We start from the raw sequence: 26,534 nt of genomic DNA on the forward strand, positions 1-26,534 counted from the left end.
CTCCCTTCGAAATTGTGCGGGACTCTATATCACGGGAAAGGGTGGAAGAGAGATGGGGCAAATACCTTTGGGCCCTACCCAACCTATCTCGACCAACACCCCAAAACAGTGAATTAGCCATCTTCCTATCAAGGTTAAGGAGTTAACTGAGCATCTCAGCGGTGGGATTGAATACCCGGATCGAATCAGAGTTCACGCCACTCGCCCTGAACAAATAAACAAATAAATTGCCTCCAAATCTTCTTTAGGCATCTTCTCAATATCTTCTTCAAGCATCTTTTTAGTATCTTCTTCTTCAGATGCACTTAGTGCAACACTTCCAATAGATGATTTTGATTGATGAAATTGTTTGCTGTGAGTTTTTTCTCTTTACACTTTACCATGCCGAACATTTTTTTCACTAGAGCCTCATTCAATTTCTTGGCTCATTGAGAACTTTGGTTTTACTAATTTGAAATAATGAGAATGAGAAACAAAATCACCAATTTCTCTAACACGTCCCCAATGTTCCTCTGTATCCAATGCTTTGGTCAAAACATCTTCACCTTCATAGACTTCAGCCAATTTATCCCGTAAACCATATTACAATTCACATAATATCTATATCATCACAAGTTTCAGAGATTATATATATGTCATCTTAGACTTTACACAATATAAACTTATAATTCGATTGGCACATTATTGAGTAACTTCATCAAAGTATTCATTATTTTTTCCTTTTCTTGCTTCTTTCCATAAAGTTGCCCGATAAGAAGGATCACTCGATATTCTACATGAACATACATATTTAATTAGCATAAACATATTAGAATAAAAGGTTTAATTTAAGTAAAAAACTTACTAATTCTTGGGCAAGATTCGTATAACCCTTCCGAGAAATGTGATGATTATATACACATTTCAGACGTCTTTCTTTTTAAAGACGAACAATTTCATGTACAACAAATCTAGTTGAAGTTACCTATCAAAACAATGATAATATTGATATTTATTTTATTTAGAATGACTTACATCCCATTCTTTACTCAATCGTTCATTAACAAACGATGTCCACTGATCTTGCTCTATATGAGAATATTGTTGGGGAGGAAATTGCAAGACCGAGGGTTCATCCTTAAATAGAAGTACGAATTTTGAGTCAATGTGGTCTTGAAAGTCCAAAACTTCCTAGATGTAGACATGAGTATACCATGTTTGGACTTAGAGTTCACATCGAACGATATTTGCACAATTAAAAGAGTAGTTAAACAATAAACTAATAAACTACTATGCACATGAATTAAAGTTTTAGAAAACATACCGCTACACGATAAAAAAGTTTATCTTTTAAATGGTTTAGAACTTTTTTCCAAGAATTATACGTTATAGGTATTTGTTGTCGAACACAAACTCCTATATAACTTTGCATATTCTTTACTCCAAATCCAATCGGTTGTCCATGTTCATTATAATCAACGGCCAATTGTTGTCCATATGTTCTTATTTGTGCCAACTCAGACATTGTAGTTGGGCCACGTGGAATACTTATTCTGCTATTTTTTTGTGGAATCATATTTCTATCATCCTCACTGCTACTTACTGAATTTTCCATGTCAATTTGCAAAAAAAAAAAAAAAAAAAAAAAAAAAAACATTACTCACACAAAAAGCATATAATCTTAATATTTAAATGCATATAACCATAGTAAATGACATACCATGTTTAATACATTATTTATCATCCAATCTACCCTCACAATCATTTCTAATGTATGTGGATGTTTTATCATCAATCTCAATAGATGTATCAACATCGGGCATTCTTTGCATACCTTAATAACCACACTCTTGTAGCATATCTCTTATTTCATCTTCATAAAAATCATCTTCAATCGTTCGTTGTGGAGATGTTAAAACAATTGACCAACCCAAATTTGCGGGGGGTTTTTTACATAGAAGACTTGTTTTGCTTGATAGGCTAAAATAAATGGGTCTGATCTATGTCCAATACGATTGAGGTCCACAATAGTAAACCCAAACTCGTTTGTTTTAACTCCAGTTATATTCTCAGTCAATAAACAACAAATTTCAAGACTACCAACCAAGTATATATTCTTCAGCTAATTTAATTTAAACATTTCAAAATTTCAGTAAGCTTAATCATTAAAATAAAAATAAAATACCTTTAAATTACTAAATTGAAAATTCATATGAAAATAAAATTATATCTTTCCAAGCAAACAACTTAAACAACCCACAAACTTGAAGAGATCTGAACCGGAGCTCGAAGATTGGAACGTCGGCGAGCACCGAACCTTTGCGAACAGAGTTGAGACGGTAGATCTGATAAACGACGAGCTGACCACAACGTCAGCGACCCACCTCTACGACCAGAACCAGCTGGACTGAAACCCCACTTAAAGAACGCGCCGGCGAAGAACCACCAGAACATGCGAAGAACAACGGAGAACCCACGCGCCGACGAAGAACACGCCGAGAACACTCACATGCTGATGGAAACCAACAGAAAAACGATCGGAGAACACCCACGACGATAACCTACCACTGGAAGAAGCCTATGACGACGGAGATCCAAGCAAAACCGGTGACGACAACCCACAGGAACACCTCGAGAACACCCACGTGCCAACAAAAACCAACCGAAAACCCATGAACACCGGTGACGATAACCCACGAGCTTAGATGCACGACCAAGCTGAGAGCACCGGTGACGACAACCCACGGATTGAAGGCAACCGACCAAGCTGAGAGATGAGAGGGTTTGGCGTAAGAGAGAGTTTGGTAAAGTGAAGTGAAAGGAGATAGAAGATCTACTAATTTGAAATGGTTTTTTTTTTAATAATGTTAAAAGAAAAAAATGAAAGGTCTTTAATGTCGGTTTTAAACCGACATTGTAGCCTATCTTCAATGTTGGTTTAAAACCGACATTAAAGATCCGTTTTTTTTTAAACTGACATAATACATCCGAGAGTACTTTTTTCAACCGACATTGAAGCCTAAAATTGTTGTAGTAACTTTAAATATTTTAAAGTGTTTTATTCCCCAATAATCAAAAGTAGCTTGAAGATTTGTAGAAATGATTAACAAAACATCTAAAGTACTTTTAGAGGTAAAATATCTTCCTTTTAAAAGAATTTGTAGAAAAAGTGTTTGACTTGACAACACATTTATCAAAATACCGCTAAAACTCACCCCTCAATGTTATAAATAAGCGAAATAGAATTATGGATAACACTTTAATATGGTTATAGACCAGAAAACTTTACAATTCATTAGAACGAGAAGTTTCACTCTATTTATATGCTTGACAAAATTGAGCAGTTTATACAATATCAAATATAAAATCATAAGTGTGATTTAGGGAAAAAAGAAAACGAAAAGAAGGAAAAAAAAAAATCTCGTCGAACCTTTTGTAGCTCATTCATTTTGTTTTTTATAGATTATAAGTTAAAAGATTATTGATATTTGATTTAAATAGAGAAATAGACACATACGGGGACATATAATATTCATTTATTAAAAAATAGTGCTAAGGAAACCGAGAAGTTAACCATTATTAAGGACAATTTAGATTAATATGAGAAAAAAATGTTTTTGAAAAAAATTATTTTTATTTAAACATTTTTTACCAAAGTCATTAAAAAATATATTTTAAAAGTTATTTTGAGTGGTTGTGAAACCCTTCATTTTTCTTAAAATGACTTATTTATTAAATTAAATATTTAAAAATGCATTTCAAATACGACTTAAAAATAGACTGAAAAAATTCATTAGGGTTCTCTTCAAACAATAAATCTTAGATGACCAATTTCGTTGATTATTATTTCAAATTATTAGTTTACAGTATATTCGATCTATATGGTAATTTGACATCAACAAAAACATTCTTAATATAACGAACTAAAACAAACTTATACACATAAACAGTTTTGAGAAAACATTATCAAACACAAGGATAATCTTATTTTGAACATTTTTTTTTTAAAAAAGTGTTTAAATAAAAATGATTTTTTAAAATCAGGTTTTAAATGATTTTCTCATTTTTACGATCAATTACTGATGGAAAGAAATCTGAGGAAGGGATCAGTTACAAAAATAAAAAATCATAGATAAATTGTTGAGTTTAAAAATTTAAGAAACTAAATGCAACTTAAACCAAACTTGATGAGCAACAAAGAAAAATATATTTTTGTCCCAATAATATAAACACCATCAGAAAAGCAAACAATAATAAAAAAACAAACATAAAGAGACCAAAAGCGGAAAAAAGAAAGTAGAGGATCGATTTGAATCGGGCTGCTTTGCCCCATCCGCGCCCATTAAGACAATAAATTAAGCCCAAACAAAGGTGGTCCATGGTGGCCCACCAAACATGAACCCACGTTGCCAGCTCAGCATGGGAAACGAAGAAAGCAATCCACACGCGCGATCACGTGCTTTGCCTTATCACAAATGAGAGCGAGACGTGAAGTAATAACGAGCGCAGAATATTTTTGTGAGCCAAAATGAAACGGCTGGGCTAGAGAGTTTTCGTTGTGTTGTGTAATGTTTGTGTCCTATAATCAGAAAATTACAAAGAGAATTAAAATTCCCCCACTATTAAAAAACGACGTCGTCTAGGGTAACGTAATGGCAAAAAAACCAAATCGACTCCCTCCATTTATCGCTCCCTAACATTACTGGTTAAAAGCTCAAAGATTAGACGAATGATCACTAAGACAAGAGAAGAAGAGACAAAGCCAGAGAGAGAGAAGAGAGGGAAGGAGGGCGGAGACGGAGGAGCGGACGGCGACCCCGTCTTTGGATTCCTCTAATTTGAGCTTGTTAGGGTTGTTGGAGGAGAATGGGGGAGCAGAGGAACCGATGGAACTGGGAGGTGAGCGGGTTTGAGCCAAGGAAGCCGTCTTCTTCGTCTTTTGAGCAGGATGATCAGCTCAAGCCAGGCGCTCCTTTGATTCGGAGGTATTCAATTTCCTCGTCTTCAGCTTCTCCACGTTTGGAGCTCTCGAAACACTCACTCGTCACCAAGGTTCAGAGATTAAACGACAAAGTTAAGGTACTCGGAATTAATTCTCAATTGTTACCATCAACTTCTTCTTCTTCGTTTTTTTTGTTGTGAGCTCCTCAGTTGAGTTTTCTGCTTGTCTTTGTTCTTAATTGTTTTTAATTTGATGCTGAAAAGTGGCATTGCGTTTTAAATGAGTAGCCAGGAGGGCTGTACCGGTTTTAGTGTCCCAAGCATTGCCATCGTAGGGATGTATTGGTTAATACTGCTGCCATTGCCAAGCTATAACTTTTGGTGAAATGGTGCGTCTATTAGTGAATTCGATTAACTTGCTCCTACGAGGACATGGCAACATGCTTCTAGGCCGTATATCGACTAAAATTATCTTCGCTGGACCGATGCAATTCCATATGTGTAGGCGAAGGCATGCATGGTTTGGCCGTGTGTGCTTGTTGCAATCACAACAGCCAATTGAAATGTGATGAATGGGCGGTCACAGGTGGAGGACTTGGAATCCTCAGCAGCTCTTGGTTTTGATTTCCTATTCATTTTCAGGCATCGGTTAAAGAAAAATATTTGATGTAAAAGCACACGTGAAGGACTTGACCTTCGTATTCAAGTTGTCTGTAGACTCTGTACAACCACCTAATACGTTTCTTTGCTATGCGTTAGATTCATTTCTTAAGCAAGTGGCAGATTCGAGGTTTTCTCAAGATCTAGAACTTATTCTTGATTCCTTATTTCAGTCTCTAGACATTGGCTTGCCTGTTCATGGGGTTTTTTTTACGTATATTGTATCAAGTCGGCGGCATTACAGGCGATATATGGACCTCTGTATTGGCTCATCTCATGTACTCGTTAAGAACTTCGGTGTTTATTTTGACAGCTAGCTAAAGAAGATTACCTGGAGTTGAAACAAGAAGCAAATGAACTGCAGGAATATTCGAATGCAAAACTTGATCGAGTTACTCGGTATCTCGGTGTTCTTGCAGAGAAGACCCGTAAGCTAGGTAAGACATTGAGCACTGCTGTATACATATTTTCCATGTTAAGTTCCTTGTTTCTAGATTTTAAATCACATAAGTAACTTGATGTTATGAGATTGACAGATTATTGTAGTTGTAGCCTTCCGAATTTGAGATAATATTCACGAGAACCATGCAAATCTGTGTGGTTTTGATTTTGGTTTTCCTTGTTCAAATGCTATATATTTCTAAGAATTCCTATTTAAGCACAATTATTGGTAGGTTTTAAAGTGTTCTCATATCTGAATATCAGATAGAGTGGCCATTGAAACTCAGGCTAGAATTGGTCCATTACTTGATGAAAAAAGAAGGCTGTTTAATGACTTGTTGACAGCCAAAGGTACACCCATTTTCCATGTGTTTTCCTTATAAATTTGACAACCTGTAAAATTTGGTTCTACAATAACTGGTTTATTAATTTCAGGGAACATAAAAGTTTTTTGCCGAACTAGACCACCATTTGAGGAGGAAGGTCCGTCTGTTGTTGAATTTCCTGATGAAAGCACAGTCCGCATCATCACTGGTGATGATACCATCTCTAACCCCAAAAAGGATTTTGAGTTTGACAGGGTTTATGGACCTCATGTTGGACAAGGTGAAAGGAATGTGTGTTCTCCCTACCTCAACTGGTCCTACTTGTGTTTTCCTATTAATATTTATTCAAATCATGATATAGATATACTATGGTTGTGTTATTAATGTTTCTTGGATTGTTATTTCATGTGCAGCCGAATTGTTCAGTGATGTTCAGCCTTATGTGCAGTCTGCGTTGGATGGACATAATATTTCTATACTTGCCTATGGACAAACATTCTCAGGAAAGACGCACACCATGGTCGGTCTCTTGTCTCCCTTTGTTTGACATATATTTTCCTTCCTTCTACTCTCTCGCCAATGCAGATGCTTCTTAATTGTGTCATTATGCATATGCTAATCAGTACTTGATTTTTTTGGGTGAGGGCTGTTATGCTAATTACTTATGGGTATCTTAATGCTTAGGAATGAAGGCTTATTTTTTTGGTACAACAACTAAGGGGATGTGAGATCGAATCTTTGACCTTTAGGGAAGGAGGTCATGACAATTACTACTAACTAAGCTCACTTTGGCGCTTAGGAATGAAGATTTATTGTGTGTTTATCTGGCAAGGATTGTATTGAGTGTGAAAGATATATGTGTTTGGTATTATAAAGTTTATCTGTAAGGACGTAGTAGGATCTTACCTTTATTGTTAATTACTTCTCTATATCTACTTAAATAAATTAAATTAGTATCTCAGAAATCAACTAAATATACATTATTTCAAAAGTTTTTTTCCCTTCTTTTTAGAAAATATTTCAAAAGTTCATTTTAAAAATCAATTTAATTTTGATCGAATTTCATATTTTTTTGTTAATATTGGAGCTGCCCAACATTTTGGATTTACATATGAACTTAATTTACTGAAGTAAAATGTAATTGTGTTGTTATGAACCAGTCAAATTTGATTTCACTGTTTCCGTTTCAGGATGCTAAACTCAATACAATAGAAACTAGTATTCATTTAGCAGCCTCTTGTTAGAATTTGTATTGCCGAGCCTCGTTTTGTTACTAAACAAAAAAGGGTTTAGGGTCAGAGTTAGAGTTAGAGAAATGCTGAGAAACAAATTTGGTTTTGATGTAAAGTTATTTGTCAAGAAACTATTCTTACTCTTGATCTTAGCCTAAAGGGCAAGAAAGGTATATGTAAAGTTATATTTGCAAAATACAATTTTGTCAAAATCTGATTCTTGTGAGATATCAGATGAATACTATTGCTGATTCACAAGATCAACATTTGTCCACCCTTGCAATATTCCTTTTCATAGTAATTCAAGAGCTATGATAAAAAAGGGACCGAGTATATTGCATACAGGAAAAAGGGGTTGAGATGAGGCATCATCTAGAATCAAGCCAAGGAATCAGGAAAAGACTTCCTATTGGGATTCAGTTTCTAAAATACAGTAATTCCAGAAAAAAAAAGTTTCTTATCCAAACAAAAAAAATACAGTAATTGCAACCTTCTTCTTCTTCTTCTTCTTCTTCTTTTCTTTCTTCTTCTTTTTCTTTCTTTATTTTTTTCTTTCGTTTTTTTTTCTTTTTTAAAAAAATTAAATAATAATTATAACAATAAGGCAGTCAGATCCTGTAAGTGGCAATAAAACTAATTACATCCTATAACTCTGTTCACCTTCTCCAGGGATCTTTAAAAAATCTTGCCATCTTCTCCAACCATAGGTACCAAAAGTATGTGTCTGCAAATATTAAGTCCCAAAATAGAAGCTTTGCAACTTCTAAACACCATAAAACCGAAAGATCACATCTGTACTATCTATATGAAAGTGCCAAACAAACACTCCACCATTTGTATGCACAGTCGTAAACTCATACTGCAAATGGTCAATGTCTCCCATCCTTTTTTCCACATAAGAGGTGTTAATCGGAAGTAGTAGTTTTTCATGACTGTTAGGATTATGAGTGTAGTAGTTGTTTTTATCTCCCTCCATTTCTTCCATCCATCATGGAATAGCCAAAATCTTTTCACTCAGGCACTTGGTTAAAAAATGTTTTCTGGTCTCATCAGTGCTTGTTTTTTTGCATATGTAGTTTTATGATCTGATCTTACTATCTACCAATTTCTGAGCATATTGTGCTGGTAGATTTGTTTTTTCAATTTATTATTTTTCTTGCACAGGAAGGATCCAGCCATGACCGTGGTTTATATGCTCGCTGTTTTGAGGAGTTGTTTGATTTAGCCAATTCTGATTCAACCTCTACTTCTCGATTTAAATTTTTTGTTACTGTCTGCGAGCTTTATAATGAACAGGTTCCCTTTCCTTACTAAATTTCCATTCTCAATTGTATTGTAGTTTTAGATTCCATCTTTGAGCTCTATGCAATAATATATTGAAGCCCTTTCATGTTCTTGAAGATCAGGGATTTGCTCGCTGAATCAGTTATTGCTTCAAATCTCCAAGTTGATTCACCAGAGTTGTTTGCAGGACTTGTGCAAGAAAAAGTAGACAACCCATTGGACTTCTCTAGAATTTTGAAAGCAGCATTTAATGCACGGGGAAACGATTTATTGAAGTTGAATGTTACTCATTTGTATGGTTTGAACCTGGTTGTTTTTATTTTATTATCCTCTTTTCTCCGCTTCTTTCTGTCTTTTTTTGTTGGTATAAGTTATGGTCTAAACTATGTGAATGTTAATATTCAAGTGGAATTGTTGTTCGCAATTAATTTTTTTTTGTTGGTATAATTTATGGTCTAAACTATGTGAATGTTAATATTCAAGTGGAATTGTTGTTCACAATTAATTAATTTTTATTTTATGATATGCACATATTTATTGTTCCATTTTGTAAATTTGATTTATAATGTTTATACTTGCAGAATGTAATGTTACAAGGAGCCACATTTAGTTGTTAGTACTTCTTTCAAGACATCTGTAACATAAGTCTACTAGAGAGTCTGATAGAAAAACCTGCTAGAGTGGAGGGGTTGGATAATTCTTTCCTAATATTACAGCCGAAGGAAAAAAAAACATTATATCTTAGTCTGGTTTTCATGTTTGCTTTGTATATATAACTGCTTTCGATATTTATTTTCAGTATTTACACTGCTTGTATGTTCATCATCTCACAAGGCTTTGAACTGACTATTACAGGATCACCACGATACATGTATATTACACCAATCTGATCACCAGTGAAAATACGTATAGCAAGCTTTCTCTTGTAGACTTAGCTGGCAGTGAGGGTTCAATTACAGAAGATGATAGTGGAGAGAGGGTCACAGATTTGCTGCATGTCATGAAATCACTTTCAGCGTATGTTTAACTTAATCTTACTATTTTCTGAGCACACTAAATGTGGGGTATTTTCTTAAACTAATTTTTGAGGTATCCTCTGTTTATTAATGGGATGGATTTATTGTTTCAATTTTGAAAAATTTTAATCTCTGAGGATTTTTGTTGTTTGTTTGTTTGTTTGTTTTTGCGATTAATAAAATCAAACCAACGGATTGGTTTTTCAAAAGTTTTATTTTCTTGTGATTTTCATCATATGTAATTAAAGGAGAAAGTTGATTTAAATTTATTACTGGCTAAATTTTGAATTGCATTGGGATTTGATGAATTTCTAGAAATATGAAATGGTGGTTGTTGATCCGTGGAATTCAACTTCTTTTCAATGAAAAAATCTTTACGTATGCCAACCTCACTGTAGATACTATGATATGCTTTTGTAGGTTGGGAGATGTTTTGTCATCTTTGACTTCTAAGAAGGAAGTTGTTCCATATGAGAATTCAGTGCTCACAAAAATACTAGCAGACTCAATAGGTAAGGTAATCTTTTTGGTGTATGAAGTTATTTTAGGCTAGAATCATCAACCATGACATAGGGGTTGCAGGGTTTAACAAAAATGATTTTTTTCCGAAATATCAAGAAAAGGGTGCACGCTGTTATACTTCATATTATGTCTAATCCTTTGCACATGTTGGTAATGTTTGATGCCAAAATGAATTTTTTAAACGGGCACATTATGTATGTGACAGTGACATGTTTGTCTCATATCTATCACAAACTTATGAATGACACCATATTCCAGAATAGTATGATTCCTTATTTGTTTTCAATATTCAATATTTTGTTTTCTGGAAACTTGAAAGATTTTAATATCCTTGGTTAGTGTCCACTATAAGGTTTGGACTGGACTAGTGTGGTTTCTCAATGCTTAAATACTTTTCTTCATTGTGCAAGCTTATGAAACTTTGTTTAAGATTTTTTGTAAGTCTACCTTTGTATTTCAATTAAAGATTATTGTCAAAATCTTGTACCTAAAATTATTTCTGTAGTTCAGAGAGCCGACAATTTGGTGCGTAAAAGAGGCATTCTGACACAAAAGAACCTTGTGACTACATGTAAGGACCAACCAATGAACCAATGTTCTCTTTTGCCTCAGAATTGGCCACTCTCATATCATTCCGGGGATAATAATCCTGGGTGCATGTTTATTTGGAACTTAAGGGACAGTTGAATGCAGTATAAACAGCATCTCTCCCCCCCCTCAAAAAAAAAAAAAAAAAAAAAAAAAAAAAAACTCAAACATATCAAAGAAACATAAATGGAAAAACTGGACACTTAAGAAGAAACTATAAAAGCGTTCTAGCTATGATAGATGTCTTGAATCGAAAGCCCCTCAAAAGATTTGGAGAGAGAGCACCAAGAAGAAGCCTTTAAAGAGCCGCATCAAAGAGAGCACAAGAACTTTGAAAGGAATCATGAAAAATATATCGGTTTCTTTCCATCCAAGATTCCAAACTTGAAAGAATGGCCTTGACTGTGTTACTCAAAGCAAATCAACCTGTGAATTCCACCTCAACCTGCATTAATAAGAGCTGTGAAACATTTCTTTTCAATGAGTTTGAGAAGATCCAACTGATATTAAAACTATCAAATAATAACCTCCAGCAGTGTTGAGGATAAACACTAAAAAAAGATGTGATTATGTGGTACTCATATTATCGAATGAAAAGTTTTCTTTCAGGCTCATTGCCTCATTCTCATCTCAAGCAATTTCTTTTGCTTTCGATTTTTCAGTTAATGTTTTATATCATTATCCGAAGGTTGCCAGGTGTTAGACATTGTTCCTTTGGCTTAATGGGTTCAATTAATGCAGGTGGGAATTCAAAAACTTTGATGATTGTCCACCTCTGCCCGAATGCTTCAAATCTATCAGAGACACTATCATCATTAAACTTCTCTGCAAGAGCACGAAATGCTGTATTAAGTCTTGGAAATCGAGATACAATTAAAAAATGGAGAGATATTGTAAGTATTAATATATTTAATTGAATGTGGTCACATGTCTAGATGAAGTTCAATACAGTCACCACCTAGTTTGTTATTGAATGATATATCTTTGAACTTAGAGTGCTTCTTAATATGAGGAACCAAATTTTGTGGAATGGCCTTGGCCTGGACTCAGTAGTAAATAGTAATTTAAAGCTTGATTTTTAAACTTAGAGTCGTCTGTGAGAGGGAATTTCTAATCAAAGAGAAAGTTATAACTTTAACACAGAGTAAAAACAAGATTTAAGCTAGGAAAATAACTCATGTTTATATTTGGTCCAGGCTTGGGAGCTGATCTGAAGTCTTAAATAGTGCTTCTAAATATCATTGAGAAGATCTTTTACTTTTTGATTGGCTGAGCAGTGATAGGTTGGAAGCCTAAGAGAGTGCATATGTAAATAATATTTCATCACTATACCATTTATTATAGTCATATAGACAAATATGGGAGTCCTAATCTTGTAGAACATATATTTTATAATTAATGATAATGACTAGTTGCTAATGGGCTCCTATAACCGACATATTAGGATCTATGCTCCTTTTCGTTGGGCAGTGTTTCTGTAAGTCCTTTTTGTATTCTTTCACTTATTCTAATGAAAGGTTTCTGTTAAAGAAAGTAAAAGAAAAATATATTTACATCATTAGGATAATAAATCAATGAAATTTGTTTCTTATTAAGAAAAAAGTCTATAGTACAAAAAAATATATGATGTAACATGCATCATTGGTGGGGCAACTGTGGGCTCTAAATGGAAGTATATTGAGAATATATCTGTCTTACTCACAATTTCATGTCCTACCAATTCTTATAGGCAAATGATGCACGTAAGGAATTATTTGATAAGGAAAAAGAAATTCAGGATGTGAAACAAGAGGTTTTGGGACTGAAAAATGCACTGAAAGATGCTAATGACCAGTGTGTTTTACTCTTCAATGAAGTACAGAAGGCGTGGAAAGTTTCTTCTACCCTGCAATCAGATTTAAAGGTTCCTAACTTATGTTTTTGTTATGTTACACAGTTATATCAATCAATGTAATCTATTTTTTGGTTTCGCATTTCTCCCCCTTGATTTTTACATGTAAACTATGAAGTATAAGGTTTAGGATGATTGCAGTTAATTCGGGTTTTGGGATCTATAAACAGAAATCTTCTCCATTTTCAGTCTGGTTGTGTCTAATTAAAAAAATGTCTTTCTGAAGAAGCACAAATAAACTATTTCCACAGTTATGTTATAGATCCCATTGGAAGTAAAAGAAAATCGAATTATTATTTTAATTCATATATAACGGTCGATGGTCAGTCAGTTCTATATTATTTTAATCTTATGGTTTTTAGCAGTTCTATGTCTTCTTTTGAATATTTCGTATCAAGATGGTCAGCCAACTGATATACTCCAAAAAACAGTTGCAGACTAGAACTATGCTTCGCTTCAAAAGATTAATGCAATAGTTTACTCGTATATTTTTCTGAAGTGAGGTGTGTATACAGTTGTTCATCAGGTTGAAGCCCTTTTTTCGTGCTTGAACCCTGTCTTCTGTTTAAGTATTTTTTTTCTGTCACTGGGGCTTGATTGACATTTTATGAAACTAAGTATATTCTGTTCTCTAACAAATGACTATTTTGATGTCTTGTTTTTCTGTTAAGCTTTTCTTTCAGGCAGCATTATTGCTTTAATTTCAAAATAATTCTGTCATTTTTTTTCCCACGTTGGTGTTAGTTTTTGTCATATTACTTCTTCAAGCAGCAATGTCACTGAGTTGTGTTCTATATGATGCAGATGGAAAACATTTCACTTGCAGAAAAACTTAAGACAGAGAAGGAACAAAATGCTCAGCTTAAAAATCAAGTAGCTCAACTCTTGCATTTGGAGCAAGAGCAGAAACTGCAGATACAACAGAGAGATTCAACCATTCAGAATTTGCAGGTTGGTTCTCGATTATCTCAGGACTCCTGACCTGAATAATTTGTATATTTTTGAATTGATGGAAATTGTATTACTTTTTTTTCCATGTAGTCAAAGATTAAAAGCATAGAGTCACAAGTGAACGAAGTTAGATCGTCCTTGAGCACAGAACCATCCAAGGCCACTGGAGATAGCATGGATTCTTCTGCAGTAAGCAAGAAGCTTGAAGAGGAGCTCAAAAAACGTGATGCTCTTATAGAGGTCTGTTCTCTGAAATTCCATATTGGTGAATGCGTTCAATAAGAATAATTATTTTTATTGAACAAGAAGAAGTCTCTAATTGATTTTTGAAAAGTTACAAACTAAAAATTAAAAAGAAAAAAAAAAAAATCTTTAGATCACCCTAGCAAGAACCATAATGAGTTGGCCTATTGGTCAATAAGGGCAGTGGCGAACCCAGGATTTTAGGTTAGGAGGGCACGATGCATGTAATACTCAAATTAGAGTAATATAGATTACTAAACTACAATAAACTACTGTGGATTATATCTATTTGTTCAATATAGATATTGAGAACCCAAATTTATATATACATAATTTTATACTATTTTTTTAAAATTTATAATTGAATAAACTAAAAAAATACAACTTGAAATCCATAGTAAAACTTTTCTAAAATTGAGTTAAAGATCTTTATATGAAATTGATTTTCTAAAAATAAGTTGCCATGAACTTAAAATTAAAATTACTCTGTCATAGACATAAGAATATTATTAGTTTTCAAGTTCTATATAAAAGTAACTTCAAATTAATAAGGAGGTCGAACTTGAAGATTTGTATAAAATACAAAGGTTAAATTTAAGCATTTTAAAGTGCATGAATAAAAATAGAATGTGTATGTCAAAATAATATTTTAATAATCTTTGTATCAATGAATTTAAATTCATTACAGAAATTAAAATCTTGTTTGTTTTATTTTAATTATTTATTATGAAAATTAGAAATCTTAATTAATTAGGTGATAATTTTTTAGTACTTTTATTTATGGTAAAAGTCTGTAACTTTTTAGTTTGGAAAATAAATATATATTTTTATTTGAAAAATGAAAATCTTATTTTTATTTACAAAATTCAAATTTTGGAGTATTCAATTTTACAAATTACAAGTAAAAAATACAGACAAATATGGAAAGAAAAATAAATAAATTAGGCATACTCTAGAAGACTCGAACACATGACCAACTGGGGGGGGGGGGGGTGCTTGGCTTGTGCAACAAGGTGGGTAGCAGAGCCAATAAGCCAAGCAACGGTTTTGGTGATAAATAGCAGACTCTATATACATAATATTTTACACTGGAAGAACAAAAGTAAGTATATATATATATAAATAATATTTTCTAGAGTGTCCCCCCGGCTCCTTCATGGATCCTCCGGTGAATAAGGGTCATGGGTTTGATAAAAAACTTAGAGGAAATGAGTTCAATTAGGATTTAATATCCTACAAATGGTTTTGGGTCAAGTGGGTTGTCCCATGTTTTTTTCTTAAAAAGATCATCCCAGCAGGAATATACACTTTAAATTACCAAACAACTGCCCAAACAAAAGTTTGAAAAGTAAAAAAAGAAAAAAGGTGTCCCACCAAGAATTAATTGAATAAGTGAAACAATGTGAAATCTGTGGAAAGAGCACCTCAAGAAGCCATATGACAGAAAATGAGAGATCTAATCCCTCCTCATAAAAAGCTTGTTTCTCTTCAAAGATGTATAGATTCCTTTCTGTTCACATTTCCTAAGCTATTGCTTTTAATGACGTCAATCCAAAAAATTTGAACTTCTTCTTGGATAAGATTATTTTTTTTAATAGGTTAAGGATAAGAGTAAACACGCCATAAATGAACTGCATTTTTCATCTATGGGATGCTTACTCATGGAATTTAATCTTTCTTGCTAAATTCCTAGAGTTTTGTACTTCCATATTGTTTTAGGCTTTCAGCTTATTTTTCATGTTTTAGTGTATATCTAACTAGTTTGAATTCAATTTCCAATTCTTTGGCTGGTTGACGCTCTCATGCTCCAGTTAAGTCGTTTTGTCATAGGGTCTGAATTTGTCCTGTTTTTGCAGAGATTACATGAAGAAAATGAAAAATTGTTTGACAGGTTGACAGAGAAAGCATCTTTGGTTGGATCTCCGCAGGTAAACATATTCTCTTGGGGATCTGAATTTACTGGGTACAAGCTTGAACTTCTGCTTCTGATTCTTGAACTTTCTGCTTAGTTATTTAATTATATTAAGGTTTGTTGTTCTCTCGGAGCTTCCATCAGCATGTTCAGTTGGTTTATTGTCTAAAAGTCTGGCTAGTGTCATTCTTCGATGATTTTGCATGAAGGATGCAATGTGCTTGACATTTTATTTTATTTTATATATTTTTTTATTTATTGTCATGGATAACCTAACTTCTATCGAAAAAAATTGAAAGAATACACAACCACACAAAAATAAAGCCCACATAAGAGAGGTAAACTACAAAAAAGGGCTTTCATCAGGTAACAAATAAGATGTCGATGTAATCACAAAAAGACATTGTTATCAAAACTCAAAGATAGATTCTAACAAGGGACCAAAAATTGTAGAAGATTTCTCCAGTTCTAAAGATTTTATTATTTCTCTCACTTCAAAGACCCTTCAAAATAGCACAAACTCTGACCTGCCATAAAAACAACCATTTCTCATGGAAAGGCAAATTGTGGAGAAGCTATTCAATATTTTCACTACAACTCTGAGAGCTGGCAAAACAAAACGTAAGGCTGGGAAGAAACAAGTCCAAACAACATCGGCAAAATGGCATCTCTGGTGGATATGATCATGGTCATTTGCTGGTCTCCTATGAGGAATACAACAAAGCTGCATGAGCTTAAGTCCTTACTTGAGTAGTATCTGTTCTATAGGTTCTACAGTTGTATCCTTGAGTTCTAAGAATACAAGAAAGCAGCTACAATGTGATAGACATTTGATATGTGTAATTTTATCTAGAGTATTATGGCTATCATCATAATGTGTTGGACTTTATTTATATCCAGGTATTCAACGGTATTTCCACAAATCATATGGCTTATGAGAAATTCAACTAGTTAGGTTCTTTTAGCTTGTCTAGTATTGTTACCATGCCTATTAATATATGGCATTTTATAGGCTATTTCTATTATTGTTGGTATTCTGTATGGTACTACAGTATTACTTATATTGACGGTTTTATTTATTTAATTTTCAGTTGCCAAGTACATTACCCCAAGGCTCTGGGAATGTTCAACCTCAGGATCCTGGCAGGTATTTAGTCAAATCTGAAATTTGTAAATGCTTTTTCAGTTCTATTACTTGCTATTTCATAAATGCTGCAAACTCCCTGGTTGCTAAAACAGAAATGATATCAATGACAAGAATAAAGGGAGCTCGATGGCCATTGTTCCTTCTCCATCAGCTGTAGATAAAGCTGAGGGGAATCTTGCCTTAGTTAAAGCTGGTTCTGATAAGGTTAAAACTACCCCAGCAGGAGAGTATCTTACATCTGCTCTGAATGATTTTGATCCTGAACAGTATGACAGCCCTGCTGCTATTTCAGATGGTGCAAACAAGCTTTTAATGCTGGTATATATAAGTTTAATTTAGAGAGGACACTAACTACTGATGTCCATCTTTCTAGTCTTATTGCTTAAAGTTTTTTAATGATATTTTTATTTATTTATTTTCACCAAAGCCGATTATCATAAGCTTGTGTTATTTAAAGCTGGTTCTGATTAAAAGTTCGAGCACCTTTTGTTTGAGGACTAGAAAGTTTCATCAATTCATCAATTAGCAATATCGCTAATATCAGTTTTGTCATGGGCTATGTTTCTCTGGCGGGAGCTGTGTGGGGACATAGGCACAGAATACCGTAAACTTTTTGTCCCCCCCTCCCCCCCTCTTCTTCTTCTTCTAAAACAAACTTTCTTTCCAGCATAAGGTTTATCATGATTACTGGGGTAAGATGAGAAGAACATTTTAGCCAATTGATTGGAAATAAATCTTGCAGGTCTTAGCCGCAGTTATTAAAGCAGGTGCTTCTAGAGAGCATGAAATACTGGCTGAAATAAGAGATGCTGTTTTCTCTTTCATCCGTAAGATGGAACCAAGAAGGGTGATGGACACGATGCTTGTTTCACGAGTTAGAATATTGTACATAAGATCTTTGCTTGCCAGGTCACCGGAGCTGCAATCCATCAAGGTTTCTAAATCTTTAATGTGTTTCCATCTTTCTCTTCTCCGAAATACATTTTCTTTGACTTTGCATCATGTTTGGTCCTTGTATCTTTACGATTGCAGGTCTCTCCTGTTGAGTGTTTTCTTGAAAAGGCAAGCACTGGGCGCAGTAGAAGCTCCAGCAGGGGTAACAGTCCAGGTAGATCTCCTGTTCGTTATATGGATGAGCAGATCCAAGGCTTTAAAGTGATTCTTCGGCCAGAAAAGAAGTCCAGATTTTCATCAGTTGTATCGAAAATTCGGGGTCTTGATCAGGTAGTACTTTTATCATGGTTTTGATATCCTCCCACCTATCTGAACTAACACATGCTGATAATCAATATGAATATATTCCCCTTTCCACTAGAGATATCAAGAAAAACTGTTCTGTGCATTCCTGCACACATGCTGGTGAGTTGGTGGTAGGAGACGAATTAGGAAGTACTTCGTCAGACAATTTGTAATGCATATTATCATGAGATCATGCCCTCTTCAGTTCCCTCCCACTGGATAATTTGCTCCCAACTTTCTATATTCTGTTTCACATTTAACTTATCTTAAGAAAATAATGGTTTCATACATTTTCAGGAAATTCTATTGTATATTAATTATTACAATACAGTTGTGCTTATTGCTTTGAACCGTATTGGACAGGATTCTCCGAGGCTGCAAGTGACAGCTGGAAAGCTGAGAGAAATTAACGAGGATGCAAAAAGCTTTGCTGTTGGAAATAAGGCTTTGGCTGCTTTATTTGTACATACTCCAGCTGGCGAGCTGCAGCGTCAGATTAGGTCATGGCTAGTAGAGAACTTTGAATATTTGTCTGTTACTGGAGACGATGCAGCTGGGGGAACAACTGGTCAGCTGGAACTTCTGTCAACAGCAATCATGGATGGCTGGATGGGTGGACTTGGTGCTGCAATGCCTCCTTCTACGGATGCTCTTGGTCAGCTTCTCTCCGAGTATACAAAACGGGTCTATTCTTCCCAATTGCAGCACTTGAAGGTTTTCTTTTATCTTATTTTGAATCTTTTCTTGAAAAATCGAATAAATGCTTAGAATGATTTTTTCGTGTTATTGCTTGTGAAAATATTTTGAAAGTTAACGTTCATCGTGTAAAAAGTTGTGTTTTTTGATGCAGTCTGACCTTTTTCATGTCAAATCATGAACAGTGTGAATTTGATTGATCCACACAGTTTTAATGGGAATCCATTTTAATCACCTCAGCTTATTTGAGGATGGTAACCCCTTTCATTTTCTTAGAGTCAGGAAAAGTCATTTTTTAAGCTACCTAAACCTCTATTTTCACTTGTCACCAAATTCTCGTCAATAAATCAATCTTGGCCCAAATTCATTTAGATACAACTGGGATATTATTGGTTCAAATTTCATCGGACTACTTGCCTACAGTCTTGAATATTTCATGAGTTTAAAAACCACTAATGTTTTTATGTTCATATTTTTCAAAAAAGAAAATGCACAGAGGAAAAAGGAAAAATCCTGGCCGATATCGGTTGCTGTCTTGTTCAGAAAAATAATGCTGCTCTTTCATGATTGCTGCATGGGAACCGGAAAATTCCAGCACATCCTAGTCCTTCCACTTGAGCACATCAAACAGGATTTCTATTTTTTGCACATACTGTATCATCTTCAACACTGCGTCCTTTCTTCACATAGATGAAAATCATTTGTGGAGTCAACTGGTTAAGAACCTGGATAATAGATCTTATCTTCCTATATAACTCCCCTGCTAAATTTTGCAACCTCGACATGGAAGGGGTAAACAGACCATGATATTTTGGACTTTTATGTACATCTTTTCTATTTTATCAGGACATTGCTGGTACATTGGCTATGGAAGAGGCAGAAGATGCAGCTCAAGTTACAAAGTTGCGATCAGCTCTTGAGTCAGTCGATCATAAGAGAAGAAAGGTACTTCATACTTGATTGACCTCCATGTTTGCACGTCAAGTACCAGGAATAATTTCTGTTTCACTCATCTATGTAGTTGGTCAATTTATTACTTGTGATAAGCATAACACCTTAAAGAACACATTTCCATGTTTGGTGGCAAGAAACGAATGCTCATCTCTCATGCTTTCTTTCTTTGTCGTGTTCTTCGAAATTGATTAAATAAACATTTACTGTTAAAGCTAAATTGGCAATGTTATCTTTTTGTCATCAGATTTTATTACAAATGCAAAAGTGAAAAATGAGATAGCTTTTAGCATTTATTCTGTAAATGCTTGTAAATGTTATCTAAACCCCAAACGCTAAACATTATCTGTGTAACTTTTTTCATTCTCTATTTGCCTATATTTGAGCATATCCTGATATATAAAACTAATGTTGTCAGATTTTACAACAAATGAAAAATGATATAGCTTTACTTATGCTGGAAGATGGTGGTTCACCTATCCAAAATCCCTCTACTGCGGTTGAAGATGCAAGACTTGCCTCTCTCATCTCCCTTGATGGCATTTTGAAGCAAGTAAAGGTAATCTACTACATAAATTTCTATAATTTTCTCTTCTTTTTCTTCTGTCAGTCAACAGGCATTTACGAATATATTCATTGAAACAGGATATTATAAGACAGGCCTCTGTAAATGCCTTGAGTAGAAGTAAGAAAAAAACGCTGCTTGCATCTCTCGATGAGTTTATGGAACAAATGCCTTCTCTTCTCGAGATTGATCATCCCTGTGCCAGAAGGCAAATTACAGAAGCTCGTCAGGTAGTCGAGGTATGTGAATCTTTCAAATTTTGTACCAGTTTGTACAACATGCTTTCTTGTTGTATGAATTAATTTCTTGCCTTTTATTTGTTTATTCATCTACGTTTGAATTCAATTTGACTCTTCTCATTTGGAGATTGGTTATAGTAAGTGTTTGTTGGTGTTGTATGTGGAACTATTAATGCTGACGAGGAGGCAGGGTGGGAAAATTTCCGTCTGTTATAAGAATTGGGGCGGGAGGGGGAATCCCTACAAAACATTTGTTGGGAAATTTCACTCATCATTATAATATAGTAATTGAAAAAAATTCAATCAAATACTAGCTTAGGCCCTTGGCTGAATTCTTCTAAAATATCAATTACAGAATGAACTTTACCTCAGATGTAAAGAAGTCTTTTGATGCCTTCATACGGTGCACAAGTCCTTCAAATCTTGGATTGAATATAGTACTATGCTGGGGCCTGTATATATCATACATACATCTTATATTTTTTCTAATCTTATTTACTGCAGTTAACTCCAGAAGAAGATGACATCTATCAAGCAACATCACACAATCGCAGACTGTCTGTGGACTCGAGTTCTGGTGCAGAAACTGATGTATCTCAGTGGAATGTCCTGCAGTTCAATACAGGCTCAACAACACCTTTTATCATCAAGTGTGGGGCAAACTCAAATTCAGAATTGGTCATCAAGGCCGATGCCCGGGTTCAGGAACCGAAAGGTGGTGAAATTGTGAGAGTTGTTCCCAGACCATCTGTTTTAGAAAACATGAGCTTGGAGGATCTCAAACAAATATTTTCTCAGCTTCCAGAGGCTCTCAGCTTGCTTGCATTGGCAAGAACAGCAGATGGAACCCGAGCACGGTATTCTAGACTATACCGAACTTTGGCCATGAAAGTCCCATCGTTAAGGGATCTTGTTGGGGAGCTTGAAAAAGGAGGAGTATTGAAAGATGTAAGATCATGAATACGAAGTTTGTGGATGCCCATTCTTTTGGTAGCCATATTACTTTGACATGCTGCTGCCTGGCTTGTGTGTTAACATAATTTTTGAGGAAACTCCTGAGGTTGTCCACGATATTTAGCATTGTTGTATTGTAATTTATGTGGTCTTTGTTGCTCTTAGCAAAATCTGTATTTGTAGACATCTACCCCCACACTTCACTTGTCGAATTGACTGTAATTGTTGTTAAAATTAATGCCTCTCTCCCTAGAAATATTCTCAAAATGTCGATACAAGAGAAAATTTTGAATGTCTTTTTAGATCTTTTAATTCAGCAATTTTTAATTTTCTCCCAAGCTTTTCTTCTGCATCATTTCTGGCCATTGTTATTAGGAGCATTGCTACAAACTCAAACCAAGAAAGGATCATTTGGGGGCATTTGCAGAACTAATATGGTTGAGGTTGGATTTCAATTTTGTAATTTAAGAAGTCTCAACTTTTAATTGTCTGATAATCCCCCTCATAAATTTAAAATTTTAGAAATAAACTGTTTAGTTAGCTATAAATTTGAATTTTTTGTCAAATGAATTTCTATATTTTAAATTTTGTGTCTTATAGATTTGTGAATTAAAAAATTTAGAAAGTTGGACAACTAAATATGTAAATTTAAAAGTTTAGAGGTTAAAAGACATATTTCATTGATAATAGACATAATTTAATATAATATAATATGAATTTTCTTCCCAATACTAAAAATGATTACTGCATTTAAAAGATATGAAAAATTAATATATTTTGAGCCATAATAAGAATAACACATCAAACTTGTACACCTAATGAGGTTGAATCCTTCAGCCTAACATATTGTAAAGAAAAGATAATATATATTGTCAAAACTTTTTAAAATGTTTTTTTTTAAATGTAATATATTTTTGACGACAAGAAACAAATTAAACTGGTTCTAAAAAAAATGTTAGAAAACTAGAATATTATAAAAACAACAAAAACAATACAAGAAATGAAGACTAAAGTAGAGAGCTCTTTTATTCAAAAGATAGGGAACATGAATAGCTATCAAATATATTCATATTTCTTATTCTTAAAACGTGCTTAAAACAGGGGAGGTGGAGAGTCAAAAGACTGAAGTACAGGAAGACTAAGTGAATGGGAATAATAAGTAATTAATATAATATGGAAATCTAATTAGATTCTCATTGTTTACACCACTTTCCCTTTAGATTTCTATTGTATTTAAGTTATATGCTTCATTAAAACCTTATTAGGAAAAATCCAATAGGAAAAATCCCAGTGAAGGAAAAAGAGTACATAATATATATACATTAACAACTGCTTCATTAAAAACCTTGCTAAGAATACCAATGGGAAAAAACTTAGTCAAATGAGAAAGAGTCCAATTTTTTTCTCTCCCTCATAAAGACATCACTTAAGATCTCTGAGTCGTTACATTCCAATGTTGTGTACCAACTTCTCGAATGTAACATATAATGCTTTCGTAAATAAGTTTGCCAAGTTATCTTTGGAAGAAATTTGTTGAACAATAATTTCTCAATTTTCTTCAAGATCATGGGTGTAGAAGAGCTTGGGTGAGACATGTTTCGTTCTATCTTCTTTAATATATCTTCCTTTGATTTGAGCTATGCACGTTGTATTGTTTTCATATAACACTGTTAGAAGATTTTTGTCGGAAGACAAGCCGCATGTTTCATGAATGTGTTGAGTCATTGATCTCAATTATACACATTCTCGACTAGCCTCATCAATTGTAAGAACCTCGATATGATTAGAAGAGGTAGCTGTAATGAGTTGCTTTACGGATTGCCATGATATAGCCGTTCCTCCACATGTAAACATATAACCTGTTTGAGATCTAGTCTTATGCGGACCTTATGCGGATTAGATAAATAACCTGCATCTGCATAATCAAATAAATTAAATTTTGATTTGTTTGAATAAAATAAACCAATATCAATCGTCCCTCGAAGATAGCGGAATATATGTCCAACTCCATTCCAATGTCTTTTTGTTGGAGAAGAATTATATCTAAATAATAAATTCAACGAAGATGTTATACTAGGTCGTGTGCTATTAGCAATATACACGAGTGCACCTATCACATTAAGATATAGTAGTTTAGGACTAAGAAGTTCTGCAATCTCTTCTTGAGGTCAAAATATGTCCTTTTCACATCCAATGATCGAACTACCATTGGAATGTTCAATGACTATGCTTTGTCCATGTAAAACCTTTTCAAAATATTTTCTATATAAATTGATTGGTGAATAAATATTTCATATGCTAAATGTTCAATGTGTAGGCCAAGGAAAGATTTTATTCTTCCAAGGTCTTTCATCTCAAATGATCTCTTTAGATATTTCATTAGTTTTGAGAGCTCTTCAGGAGTTCCAATTATATTTAAGTCATCAACATATATAGCCATAATAACAAATATTGACTGTGATTTCTTTAAAAAAACTCGTGAAAAGGTAGAGTTATTTTTATACCCTTCTTTCAACAAGATTCACTTAGACAATTATACCATATTTGTTCAGATTATTTTAATCCATATAAGAATATCTGTAATTTGATAGAATATAATTGTTTAGCATTTGAATTATATAATTCTGGTATCTTTAATCCTTCAAATATTTTCATATAAATATCATCATCTAGAGATCCATATAAATATGTTGTGGCTACATCCATAAGATGTATGTCAAATTTTTTTCATACACAATCAAGCTAATTAGATATCTTAATGTTATTACTGTGACAACACCATTATCTAGAAATCCATATAAATATCATTATCTAGAGATCCATATATATATATATTGTGACTACATCCATAAGATGCATGTCAAACTTTTCATACACAACCATGCTAATTAAATATCTCAATGTTATTGCATCCACCACAAAAGAATGTCTCCTCATAATCAATACCGGGTCTTTGCAAGAAACCTTATGCAACAAGTCTCGCTTTATATTTTGTGACCTCATTCTTTACATTCCTTTTTCTTATAAATACCCATTTGTATCCTACAGACTTGACATCTTCTGGTGTCTGAACAATTGGTCCAAGAACCTAATGTTTTGAGAGTGAGCTTAATTCTGCCTCAATTGCTTCTTTTCATTTAGGTCAATCTTTTCGATTTCAAAATTCTTTGACAGATTTTGGCTCATAATCATCAATTTTAGAAATAATATCATAAGCAACATATAAGCAGAAATGTTATCAACAACTATATCAATCCGGTTCCATCCCTTTCCTGTTACATCATAATTGATCGAAATCTCATTATTATCCTTAATTGTTTGATCTTCTTCAAAGTCCTTGTGAGGAGTCAAATTTTGGATTTCTTCTGGAATATCCACATTCTCAATCGAGTTATCGACTACTTTTCATTTTCGATGATTATCTTTGGAACCCATTAGTCTACCTTACTTCAGGTGTGTTGCTGACTCATTAGTTTTGACAATTTGTTGCATTGGGATATTAATTTTAGAAGGTACATTTGCAGTTAGTATATGTGAATTAGTCACTTTCTTAGCATTTGTAAATGCATCTATTTTGCATATTAATTATCTTTCGAACTTCCAATTCACATTAATTTGTAAGGAATGGAATTCCTCAGCAAAAGCATGTTAATGAGTGTGCTTTCAAATTTTTTTTTGGAAATCGTGAAAAATAGAGAAACATATATAATAGAAGATAAACATAAAATACACACGCATGCTTTTACACGGAAGAGAAAGGACTTACCCTTGAAGACAATCTTCTTGGAGAACTCCTCCATGTCACGAATATCTCCCTCGAACTCAACATACAACAGGAACACCAACAGGACATCACCACTGGGTCTTCCTAGCTATTCTTTGGCAAGAATCGATAGGGGTGTACATAGTCTGGGTTGGGCCGGTTGGAAGACTTTTGTGGACCAACCCAAAAATTCGGGTTGGCTAATAATTAACTCTATTAGTTCTTTTTTGGAGGGTCAATCCAACCCAACCCAACTGAAAATTTTCGGGTTGGGTCACCGGTTCTGTTCTTTTTTTATTTATTAATTTGACTTTTTTTTTTAACTTATATATATATATATATATATATTCGGGTCGGGTGGGTTGACCCGACCCTGAAATGGGGTAAGCCCAGACCCAACCCGAATTTAATATTTTTTTAACATTTTTAACCCAACCCAACCCAAAATAAAATCTAACCCAACCTAACCCTTGCGGTTTGGGTTGGTAGTCCGGGTTGGTCGAGTTACCAGATTTTTTGAACACCCCTAAGAATCGAGATGGTGAGATCTCTATTTTGGATAAGGGAAGAGTGATTTTTACAGAAGAATTTTATGTAAAAATTCTGTTGAGAGAGAAAATTATGATGTGTGTAGAGGAAATTCTGTGTGGTTCATACTACATAAAAACTCTTCTATTTTTCAAACTCACAGAACAGTTCTTTGAAAACTAGTGAGAGGGGATATTACTCCCCTCAATCTCATGTTAATTCCCTTGCTAATTGCAGGTGAGTTAACATTTATATTAAATTTAATATTAAATTAAATTAAATTAAATAAATATTAATTCATCTAATTGATATTTAATTAATGCCACATTTGAATCATATTCAAATGTATTTGCTCTCATATACTATAATTTTAATATAAATCTCATTCACATTAAACTTAATCTATAGTTTTAATATGAATCTCATTCATATTAAATTTAACCTATACTTATAATTTGAATCTTAT

General features: G+C 33.8%; 1 protein-coding gene across 2 annotated transcripts; it reads left to right on the forward strand.

Moving 5' to 3' along the window:
• The first annotated feature begins 4,480 nt into the window (after positions 1–4,480).
• LOC120074546 (kinesin-like protein KIN-14A) lies at positions 4,481–22,115 on the forward strand. 2 transcript variants are annotated; one of them, XM_039027701.2, is made up of 23 exons: positions 4,481–5,058; positions 5,894–6,017; positions 6,286–6,372; positions 6,457–6,627; positions 6,761–6,867; positions 8,744–8,875; positions 8,981–9,156; positions 9,719–9,880; positions 10,300–10,391; positions 11,731–11,882; positions 12,719–12,892; positions 13,685–13,831; positions 13,922–14,071; positions 15,931–16,002; positions 17,078–17,133; positions 17,226–17,451; positions 17,876–18,067; positions 18,166–18,357; positions 18,736–19,086; positions 19,915–20,013; positions 20,438–20,578; positions 20,665–20,823; positions 21,328–22,115. In XM_039027701.2, exons 1-23 carry the CDS (start codon positions 4,846–4,848, stop codon positions 21,781–21,783), a joined length of 3,831 nt encoding a protein of 1,276 aa, XP_038883629.2. In that variant the 5' UTR covers positions 4,481–4,845; the 3' UTR covers positions 21,784–22,115. The 2 variants fall into 2 exon arrangements, with proteins under 2 accessions (XP_038883629.2, XP_090167891.1); XM_090311765.1 differs by having other exon boundaries at positions 4,678–5,058; positions 6,457–6,638.
• The last annotated feature ends 4,419 nt before the right edge of the window (positions 22,116–26,534 follow it).

Source organism: Benincasa hispida, chromosome 3 (assembly GCF_027475165.1).
Source record: "Benincasa hispida cultivar pf3 chromosome 3, pf3_genome.v1.1, whole genome shotgun sequence".
Taxonomy (NCBI): Eukaryota; Viridiplantae; Streptophyta; class Magnoliopsida; order Cucurbitales; family Cucurbitaceae; genus Benincasa; species Benincasa hispida.

Bases quoted from the DNA above. Each gene is read 5' to 3' on its own strand.
- LOC120074546 (XM_039027701.2), top strand. From the start codon at position 4,846: ATGGGGGAGCAGAGGAACCGATGGAACTGGGAGGTGAGCGGGTTTGAG. The intron at 6,018-6,285 runs GTAAGACATTGA...TCTGAATATCAG, and splicing joins AGAGAAGACCCGTAAGCTAG to ATAGAGTGGCCATTGAAACT. The intron at 8,876-8,980 runs GTTCCCTTTCCT...ATGTTCTTGAAG, and splicing joins GCGAGCTTTATAATGAACAG to ATCAGGGATTTGCTCGCTGA.